We start from the raw sequence: 12,008 nt of genomic DNA, 5'->3' as shown, positions 1-12,008 counted from the left end.
AATACAGTTCTTTTCTCTGCATCACTCATGCAAAGCCAAGCCACTAGAGACATGTGTAGCACCCTTCTTTCGCACATTCATCTTAAAATATTGACATCATATGAAATACAACTATCATAAAACTAGTTGCACGACATTACTGTTTTTCACATAAAAACCAACTTTTCTGGTCACTCTTTATTGAATGCGCATTACGGAGAATCGTGCCACGTTACTCAGTAACTGACTCATGTCACCCTGATTACTTTACTGGCATTGGTGGAAATTGATTAATGAGCTCAAATTACCTGAGAAAGACTTTGACATTGGCCTGTTCTTGTTTTGTTGATTTCACTGTACATTTCATGCATATCTGGAGAGGGAAAACCAATAGCTTTTATTGTTATATCACGAGAACACATTGCAATCTGCATAGACTCTATAGTTCATCCTGATAACAACTACTGTTACAAGCATGTCCTATATACTGCAAGAGAATTTTGCACATCCATGTAAGACATCCTAGTGTCTATGTATCTATTTTTCTATCTATGTGTCATTCTCGCGAGCCAGCTCACAAACCTATGCTCTTAAATGCGAGTAGTTGTTGCCATGAAGAGACCTGTGATTTAAGACAATGTCATGTGTATGTATGTGAGCATCAGTAGGTTGGCTTGCAATGCAGGACATCTCATATTGCATGGTTTATAGGTTCTATAAATCAGGTTCTGTCGCTGCATTGATTACAGTCTGTCTTTTGTCCATTCATTTGTCTGTGTGCATATCCAGAGCCACATTACTCAGACATCTAGGAACAAAATCCATTTGAGCTTGGTATAAGGCAATGTACTAGAATATATTATGTATACCATTCATGCTTTCTCACTCTGTGATTTAATGTGGCCTGGAAAAGCCATTTTGGCACCCTTTTCTTACATCTATAGCTACATACAGCTTGCGAAAAACCTGAATCTGATCTTCATCTGATTGAAATATCTAAATTTATTTTGCTGAAGCCCCGCACAAAGACAATGTAATGTAGTTCATAAATAACATTAATAAATTTTGTTTAACAATGCACATCCAAAACCTACACCATACTGAGGTTGAGTTTTAGTAAACGTCAAGAGCCATTACCAATATGACATTTAACTGGTCCAATAATCACTTTCATTCAAGGTAATACATTACCAGGTCCATGGGACATTTGAGATTTACAAAATTTAAGTAGGACCATCCTGAACCACTGATAGTCAGTGGTGGTACCAGGTGTCCGGAATGGGTAAGCGTACCCTGCTAGCATGCTACACCCGTCATGATTGATCCCAAAATTGTCTAAATATTGTATGAAGTGATACAGTATATGAATCACTGTATTTAGTCAAAGCCGGGAATGCTGTCGCTAATCATTTGAGTGACCGAGGTGTCATATTTGTCCACAATGTCATCATATTGATTGTAGAACTTTTTGAAAGTCCTCATGAGTCTTTTGGATGTATGCACAAGTCAACTTTACTCAGGCCTAGCTGATACATGGACACTGTACACACTTATATAGTCGATGTCAATATTTGTTTGATTCTACAATCTCATATGGCCATAAAAGAGTGGTGTATAGATAAACTTCAGAAAAGTGTATCAAGGTGCTACAAAACGATGTCAGAGCGCTGCTGAAGTATGTCAGCAGATTGTAGTCGGTATTTTTTTACCCACTACAATCTGCTGAAGTATGTCAGCAGATTGTAGAAGTTTACGGTAATGTACTGCTGAAGTATACATGTAGCAGTGTACAACTGAAGTACATCAGTACAATGTGCTGCTGAAGTACAAACAGCAGAAGTATATCAGTGTACAGCTGAAGTATATCAGTGTACAGCTGAAGTATATCAGTGTATAGCTGAAGTATATCAGTGTACAGCTGAAGTATATCAGTATATAGATGAAGTATATCAGTGTACAGCTGAAGTATATCAGTGTACAGCTGAAGTATATCACTGTACAGCTGAAGTATATCAGTGTACAGCTGAAGTATATCAGTGTACAGCTGAAGTATATCAGTGTACAGATGAAGTATATCAGTATATAGATGAAGTATATCACTGTACAGCTGAAGTATATCAGTATATAGATGAAGTATATTACTGTACAGCTGAAGTATATCACTGCACAGCTGAAGTATATCAGTGCACAGCTGAAGTATATCAGGGTAAAGCTGAAGAATATCAGTGTATAGATGAAGTATATTAGTGGTCTATCAGTGGTATATCAGTGTATACAGCTAAAGTATTCACTGTACTCAGCTGAAGTATCCATAGGTGTTGTGCCAAAGTATGTAAGCATGCTGCAGTGCAAAATGAAAAAGTAGTTTGATGAATGGCATAAGTATGCACAATTTTGTTTTACAAGATGTTTACCTTGTCAGCCCTATTTCTATGCCTAGGGTCATGGTTCAAGACTAGCTGCAACACTATTATTTGACCAAACTATGATTGTGGAAGGAGTAATCACATCACATATCAAAGGATATTAAACAATATATTAACCAATACTTATTTAAAGTTTTGAAGAAAATATTATAAAATACACTTTATCCTTTATTTTTTTAACTTCAAATCACCTCAACAATTTTCAAAAAAGCAACAAGTCTTGGAAAAAAAAATTCTGAAATACTTCTTATTCTGTCGTTTCTGTCTGTATTTTACTATTCTCTTCCAAAGATCTACAGTAACAGTCAACCCCCAAGTTCAGGCTTTAAAACAAATCACTATTGAATAGGTAACTATTAAACATAGGGCCAAAGTCCCTGAAGCTACTATAGACATGGATACAAAATTAAGTATTTCCTTACTGTATGAAATTATCTCACTAAGGTCATCCTATGGACAAGTAAACTAAATATTAAAGCTGTCTGACCAGCGGTTTTGAAAGAACAAGCAACTCAACAGTTGACAGAGCTCTGTTGAGTTATGTAGAGAATAACCTTTTGTGACACATGTATTGATGAAGAAGGTGGATATCTTTGATTTAACATTGTGAGTTCTGTTTAATAAGTTGAGACTGTACATACTCAGAGAAAGCACACTGAAGAGACAAAGGTTTGAAACTTAAGAAGTTCAAGGTCATCAAAAGAATTATAAGGAATCATGTTACACTTTCATTGCACTGTTTACACAGATTGCATAATTGCTATAAATAGCACATGAGGAATCTTTATACAGCCCAGCTTTACCATAAAAACCCTATCACTTTGACCACTCTTTTAATTGACCACTCTATTTTTTTCCTCAAAAAGTAATTTTATTTTATCCTTACCAAGTGAACCATAAATGGAAATTAGAACTTTCTCTATCTCTATCTCTATTTCTATCTCTATTGACTATTTTGAGCAATTTCTTTTAGATAACATACAGGGCACAATAAATGACGGTTCAGAATATGTCAAAGTTGGGATTCAGGAAAGTTGCCTTTACATGTTTTAATCCTCCAAGATGGTAAGCATTTCACTATGAACTGTCAAAAAAAGTTGAACTTTCTCATAATTCTACACTAAAATTATTTTGGCTTTGATGATTTCCTAATTAATTCAATTATTTAAAATCATATTAATTATTTTTTTCTGGGTGAATTGATAGGGTTTATACAGTACAAGAATTACATACAATGTAAGTCAAATTTTGACCAAAAATGACAAAAAAATTCCTTAAAAATACACATTTGCATATTTCATCACAATTTGAACAAGTCTAAGTTGGTTACCCCTAGGGACCTGTATACCAAATAACAAAGCTGTCTGACCAGCGGTTATGAAGAAGAAGATTTTTTACCAAAAAACACCTTTTTTGGCATTAATTTGCCTATTTTCAACAATATCAAAAAATTAAAAAAAATAGTTTCTCAAAATCATATTTTTCATCTACACAACAAATATCAAATCAGTAAGTACTGCGGTTCTCAAGATATTTGAGTGGACGGACGCCTCACAAACGGACATACATACATACATACATACATACATACATACATACAGACTGACGACGGACGCCGGACGGATACCCATCCCAATAGCTTCTATAGACTATAGTCTATAGTAGCTAAAAACTATTAAAAACTCCATTGGGAATAAGATGATGACTTTCTTCATCATTGCTTCTGTTTGGGGAAGAAAGTTTCTTGTGCTACTCCAAAATTACATCGCAGCGACGGTTGTTCAACTTGTCAACACAGCCTGTATGTGTGTGATTTCAAATATCACTGTTGATGATGGAATTCTTGTCCAGACTACAATATGTTTTCAAACAGTAACATTGCATATTGTACACGATGCAAGGTGTTTGAAAGGCTAATACCCGGTACCTTGTACTCCAGTGTACATTCTTTTGGGAAGTTGGGATGGGGAGACAGAAGGAAAAAATATATATATATACCTATTTCTACACTAAAAATAATGAAAATATTACCCAGAAGTTACAACTGATGTACCTCTGAGGTACATTGACTTCAGCCAAATTGAGGTCAGCTTATCAAAAGCTATAAGCAGTAACTGTGTGAAACACGCATACGAGTTAATTGGCCGTAAGATAAACCTGATACCTGGTATTAAACACAACCTAAAACAGCCACTGAAGACCAAAATTACAAAGGCACATGGGTGTAGTAATTTCAGTTGTTTTCCAGGTAGAGTGAGACACACAGGAACAGCCTTTGTTAAGAAAATGTTTGACTGCCGTAAATCACATACAGTATTAGATTTTAGATCCTGAGAACTACATGGTGATGACCGTAATGGTATACACATGACCTAGATAATATAATCCGTTTCACATGTGGCCTACATTAACAGAGCAAAAGTTCATACATGAGGAATAAACTACGTTGGTAGTTTCCATTTAAGGACCAGAAGTGCTAACTTTTGATGATTTTTACGTTGTTTTTTAATTTTTGCATGTCAATTGCAAGTTCTTATCCTATTCCAAAACGAGTGTTGAAACACCTACTATTTAGCTTTTGTCAAGTCAGCACCTATATGTGTAAATGCAATGTAATTGTTTACATTTGAATTCTAGTCCAGACCAGAGTTCACTTGTCAACAATAACAATGCAGTGTACATGTGTGCAGGCTGAGTTGACGAGCTGAATACTGCGTATATTAACATGCTTTTGGGAGTAGAACAAGAAGTTATTGTTGATATTAAAAAACAAAAATAGTGAAAACGTAACACCAATGATACTTGGCTCACATTTGGTTCAATGTTAAAGGCAAGAGTGAGTATACTCACTACATTTACCCCTGCGAACTGCACACCAAATTTCAAAAAATTTTGACAAAAAATTGGGAAAAATTGCCCCAAAATATAAAAATTTCTCCACAATTTGAAGACCCTAAACTTAGGTTGCCTCTAGATACATGAATATGAGAAGGTGAGAGTTTGCAATATCATTGACAAAAAACTGCAGAATACAGGGCCCACAATCACCCATATCAAACTTTGACATTATTGTAAGATAGGATATTAAACTGGTCCAATAACCATTTCCATTCAAGGTAACACATTACCAGGTGCATGGGACATTTGTGATTTACAAATTTAAGTAGGACCATCCTGAACCACTGATAAGTGGTGGTACCAGGTGTCCGGAATGGGTAAGTATACCCTGCTAGCATGCTACATCCGTCAGGATTGGTCCCAAAATTGTCTAAATATTGTACGAAGTGATACAGTATATGAATCACTGTAATAAGTCAAAGCCGGAAATGCTGTCGCTAATCATTTGAGTGACCGAGGTGTCATATTTGGCCACAATGTCATCATAAAATAACCTGACCTGCATTTGATGGTAATGTATTGGTACCTTCTACAGCCATTTTTATGCAGGAGAAGAATTATGTTTGACTTTTATTCATCACAAATATAAATGCGCCCTTGGAAGATAATTTTATTACTATAGATCAGAAATATTTCAGAAACTTTTGTCAGCTCCTGTACATCTGATACTTGTATTCTTTTCTTAATGTATATAGGTGGAAGTAAATATACAAACTGGGACATTGGCTTCTGCAGCAGCTCTTAGAGATACTATAAAAGCTTGTTAAATAACAGAAAATGGTGATATCATATTATCTTTTAATGAACAACTTGCAGATTATATTTTTACTTTATATAAACAAAGAAATACCTAGTTATATTTATAATTAGCTACTATTATTATACTGTAATACTTTATCTTTATTGAAGAAAATTTTAACTTATTTTTGTATCACACTTTTATTGCCACAAATGTGATGTAAATCCTATTTTTATAAGCAAGCAATAAAAATATTATTGCATGGTGATTTACAGCAGTTTTTGTTGCCAAAGAAACCGTTACATACCTGGAACAACAAATTCCACTGTTCATGTGAAGCATCCCTGAGACTGGCTTTGTATTCCGGTGATACGGGATGACCGTTCTTCAACAGCCTGACAGCGTTGCAAGTGCACACTTGGAAGTGAAGATCCGAGTTTGATTCATCCTTTTGGAGCTCTGTCTCAAGGGTGTTTCTGAAGGCCATGGGAGTTTCTTTTATCTCATTGTCCTCCACAAGTAGATCAACCATACCCTGCAGGAAGAGGACATGAATATAAATTCTCACAGAAACACCTCTTTAATACTTTTTCATCTACGGAATTTCTGTTAAAGCTGCATCATCTGTAAGTTTCAATTCGTTTTCCATTACTTTTGTTCCATTCTTGTTATACCCACAACATTATGTTGTCTTGTGTTCAACTTTAAAGTCAAAGTCAGACTTTCATGGCCCAAACATTACATGGCCGTGATTATGAAAAATTATACAATGTAATGATGTCTGGAACTTCACAAGTCCACAGCACCTAAAATCAAACATGGGAATAACTGAAACGAGTATGTGTTGACTTTCTACTTTCAACAGAAAATAAGAAACTATCTTGCAAATTTCATTACAATTTGTAGAAAACAAAAAAATTAGCCCTAGGCACCTCTAAACTAAATTTGAAAGTGTAAGACTAGCTTTTGATGGAAGATGTTATGTTTTGACCGAAAATTGAGTACATTGCCTTAAAAAGTTATATACATAAATTTTATAATAATTTCACATGTCAAAATGGAATCACCCTTAAGAAACTATGAATTAGCTTTGAAAAATATTACACTACCAGTTTTGAAAAAAATATCATGTTTTGACAAAATATGATAAAATTGAGCAAAATGATTTATATATTTGAAGTTCATTATCATTTAGTCATGCGGTGACAAGATCATCTCAGAAATCCTCAAACTCAAATTGAGTGAGTTCTGGGGCGAAATACAAACATGAACATTTTAATGCATATTTGAACAAATATCAACTAAATACTCCCTACCAACATTACTACCAAATATCAAAGTAATAACTGTTATTAATGGCAAGTTTTGAAATTCATAAAAAGTCAGTAAAGTAATAATTATACAATTGTTTTCTTAGTTGTGCAAGCCACACCTTTAAGATTCCGTTCAGTTCTAGATAATTATCCACACACTAATCATGTCAAAGCTGCTAACATTTGGTGCAATAATTTTTTTGAGTTTAATATGAGCAACACACATTTGGACTGGAGACCGACAGACACACATATGGATAGACAGACAGGGAAAAAGACAGACTGACACATACACATAGACTGAAAGGGTGATGACAGAAGCCCCGTGTGTGCCTATAGGCACATGGGGCTAAAAATAACGTGTGTGTGATACCTGATAATATTGTGCAAAATGCAATTTAAGTTTTAGACCAGATTTCTTTCGTTAACAATAACACTAAAATTTGAACAAAAAGCAATGAGTTTGCAAGGCTCATTCACTGTTATAACCTGTACTTTTGAAGAAGGAAATTTACAGACGTTCTAAAACAAAAATTATGAAAATATTTTTTTACCAAAATTTCAGGATTATACACATTTCTCTAACTATGGAGTCTTAATACAGTAACAATTTCATATGTACAGCAATGGCATCCACCCTAACCTCTAATCTCAGCTGTACTCTCTCTTTCTCAATGCTGTGAAGCTGCTTTTAAATAATGCCTGTTGGCAGCAACTTGCTAATGCAATAGATTCTTCATGTATCTCAATGTTGTCGTCAAACTTTTGCTGAAATTTCCAGTTACCATGGTACCATTACTGTACAAAACAATTTTCTATGACTACCTTATGATTTTCTCACTTTTTTATAATATAAAACTTTGCAAAACTATGATACAAACAAACAAACTTTTATTGCAGCAACTTGGTCAGGAATCATAGTTTTGCAAAATACAAATAAATGTTAATATTAAAGTTATCATATTCGGTAATAGCCAAGGAATACATAAAAAATGCGGTATCATCATTTCCAGGACGACTTAACATGAACACGGTTGAGTTAGCAAAGCTTATCTGAGGTTATACATAGTATTTACTGGGTCACTGCAAATTGTTTCTGTTTAAACGATATGAGATATTACATGATGACAGTCCACCTTCAAACACACAAAACTCTTTACTCCATGTTGCAATACTAAGTTCACAGAAGACTGTGTGTACGTGCCAAGAGTGGCTGCTACATTTTGTACAGATACATACAGTACTGTAGATTCTGCATAATGAAAAGTTCATTAGTATGCAATTATGCAAATATTTAAGACCAATTTACATCTTGATGAGTATCTCATCAAACAAGATGTCCCCCACCCAAAGGAAATTCCTCAAACACAAATTTCAGGCATGGTAATTTGAATTTTTTTTATAAACTCAGTAGGTCAGACAGTGATACAGTCAGGTAATGCAAGTCCTAGAGAATTATCAGTAATATTATTACCTCATAATTGTTTCTCCTGCTCTGTTCCATCCTCTGGTGAAGGGATGGTGTTGCCATGGTGATAGAAATGTCTCGGAGTGATCTGCAGGCAGCACAGTAGCCGGCATACTTGTCCATGTCAATAAAACAGTACATTGGCGTACCGACCTGAGTTTGATAAAATGAAAGAAAATACACAAACAGCAGTTGTAAGGCACAAATTTTCTGAAATAAAATTGAAAAATCTATCCTTTCCAAAACTAGGTGCAAATTTGATTGCACCTTTCCTTGGATAAGATACTGATTTTATACTTTATTAAGAATATTTGATTTAGGCAACATTATCTATCATAAAGCTTGTGTAAAAGTATTTTGCTGAATAGAACATTGGGAAATGAGTCAGTGTCTCATATCTTATCATAAAGGTATAATCTAAAATCATGAGAACAAAGGCATTTTTGCACCAGAACTGTGAGGGCTACATTACTATACCCAACATCAAAATGTCCATGGGTATGATAAGTGTTTACATCAGCCAACTATCTTGATGCAGCTCTCCAATATTATCATGTTCAAAATAAAACCAGCAGATTAGTGTGGTCAATTTGCGTCCAATTTCACAAATATTGAAAACACAGTAAAGATCTAAAAGCAAATTTGCCTGACAGTGCTCATTACAAGAATGGAACGTGTGATAATGTTGTATTTCTTGAAAGACAATGCCTTTATAATCTTTAATTTTCAACTATAATGATTAATGATTGATAGAATGGCAAACTTGAAGAAAATAATAATAATAATAATAATAATAATAATAATAATTTATTTATAAAGCGTCAGTATCCACAAAAATTGTGATCAAGGACGCTGAAAAATAAAAAATACATTACAAAAATAATTAAAAAGCAAAGTTACACCACAAAAAGTTGTTAAAAATAGTTAAAAAGCAGTTTTAAAAAGTAAAGTTTTCACATTTGATTTAAAAACAGATAGGTTTGGTGACTGGCGGATGCTAAACGGGAGATTATTCCGAGAATAGAAGCTGCAACACTAAAAGCACGATCACCATAGCTCTTAGTACGTGATCGAACAGGACAAAGTTTAAACTGATCAGCTGACCTCAAGTTGCGATTTGGAACATATAATGTGGTCATATCAGAAAGATAAATTGGTCCAAGCCTATGAATGGATTTAAAAATAAGAACTAAAATCTTAAAAACAATGCGTTCTGAAACAGGTAACCAATGCAACTGATACAAAATTGGAGTGATGTGAGAGGTGGTTTTGGAACGAGTTACAATTCTGGCGGCAATATTTTGAATCCGTTGAATACGGCTGATTTGGTACTTAGGGAGCCCCAGTAAAAGTGAATTACACGAATCTATTCGTGATGTAATAAATGCATGAACCAATTGCTCTGTAGCGGGTTGAGATAAATATTTACGGACAAGTGCAATACGACACAAATGAAAAGTGGCTGAACGGCAGATCTGTCCGATATGCGGTTTCATTGTCAGACAGGAGTCAAGGAGGACTCCCAGGCTCTTAGCCTGACAATGGACGGGAATCAGAGCATCGCCAACTCGAATTTCTGCAATCCCTCTGGCAGACAGATCATCCGAAGTAGCAGAAAAATAACAAATTCAGTTTTATCATCATTTAAACACAAAAAATTTGCAGACATCCAAGACCTGACATCAGAAATACAAAGTTCAAGATTTGAAAGCATCGCAGCAGCATTATCTTTGGTAAAAGACAGATACAATGAAGAGTCGTCTGCGTAAAAACAATACAGACATCCATGGCTAGAAACTAATTCGCCTAATGGAGAAGTGTACATATTAAAAAGTATAGGTCCAAGAACCGATCCCTGTGGTACCCAGTGTCAAGCAGATAAAATGGTGACTGGGTGGAATTCACAAGTACACACTGGGTGCGATTGGAAAGATATGACTGAAACCACATGAGGACAGTCTCCGAAAGACCAAACCGGTCTCTTAAACGATTAAGTAGAATAGTATGATTCACAGTGTCAAATGCTGCAGAAAGATCGAGCAATACAAGGAAAACATCCTTTTTCTCATCAAGAGCAAGCAAAATATCATTTGTTACTTTTAGGAGAGCAGTCTCTGTGCTATGTCCTGGCTTGTATGCAGATTGCAATGGCTCATCCAGTGAATGGTTAACAATGTGGGAAGTAAGCCTCTTGGCAACAATGCGTTCTAGGATCTTCGACAAAAATGGCAAGTTAGATACAGGACGGAAATTTTTAAGAACATCATGATCAAGAGACGGCTTTTTAAGGAGAGGTTTAACGACGGCTTCCTTGAAAATGCTGTTGTGTTACTCTGACTATTATTTGCTTTACCCATTACTCTATGCTATACCTTTTACAGAATAAACTCTAGCTCTTCTGAAAGGTGTTTGACTGGGTAAACAAAAGTTGGATCACAGCATAACGAGTGAGGGCGCTGTTTACATGTGAGGTGTCAACATGAAAGACAGGTTACCTCAAACAGCATCTCATACAGATTACTCTAAAGCGAAAAATTAAATTTTCAATTAAAAAAAAAACAAACAAGATGGTGAAACCTTCATTTGTTCCACAGGCTTTGAGGTAGAATGCGCCTTGGGGACAGATATTTTGACTCTCAAACTTTTCCCATTCTTTTCTGATCTATTTGTGAGGGCTCATTTTGAAGCCTTTTGGAGAAGTAAACTTTAACAGTCTTAGTTTTTTTTGGAAATAAGCAATTTATTTTTCTTCATAGAGTTGACACAGGGACAGCGGCCATTTTGAATTTCAAATATCGGTAAATTTTGGGTAATTTGTTTCTCTAGTACCAAAATATACACGGTGACCCATGATAATTTTTCATTTTGAAATATGATGGCTGAATGATTCCATATGGAAAGTTTTTAGGCAAGAGCTTAATTCTTTCACTTTCGAGGCGTGTACTACACTCAGTGTGTCAGTTTTCGGACGACCTCAGCTTTCGGATGACCTCAGTTTTAAGACATTTAATGACATGCTGTTCATTATACTCACTTCGCTCTGTATTGATGGCGTTTTACAAGTCATGTGACCGCATATTAAATTAGGTGACGCTGCTGTCCCTTTTTGGATAGTTTTTTTTTTGTAGAAGCTATTTCGGGCTACAAACTTGGCGAAGTTAGCCACACTGTACGATACAAGGTGT

At 35.1% G+C, this 12,008-nt stretch overlaps 1 protein-coding gene across 1 annotated transcript in view; it reads right to left on the bottom strand.

Moving 5' to 3' along the window:
* The window catches only part of LOC139147869 (integrator complex subunit 8-like), a 127,057-nt gene that overhangs the window by 97,513 nt on the left and 17,536 nt on the right, over positions 1-12,008 (bottom strand). The window contains exons 7-9 of the mRNA XM_070719084.1: positions 8,830-8,976; positions 6,350-6,577; positions 288-352 (exon numbers count right to left, since the gene is read on the bottom strand). Coding sequence (XP_070575185.1) covers positions 288-352; positions 6,350-6,577; positions 8,830-8,976 — 440 coding nt within the window. The remainder of the gene's footprint in view (positions 1-287; positions 353-6,349; positions 6,578-8,829; positions 8,977-12,008) is intronic.

Source organism: Ptychodera flava, chromosome 13 (assembly GCF_041260155.1).
Source record: "Ptychodera flava strain L36383 chromosome 13, AS_Pfla_20210202, whole genome shotgun sequence".
Classification (NCBI taxonomy): Eukaryota; Metazoa; Hemichordata; class Enteropneusta; family Ptychoderidae; genus Ptychodera; species Ptychodera flava.
This window is presented reverse-complemented; position numbering and strand designations above follow the sequence as displayed.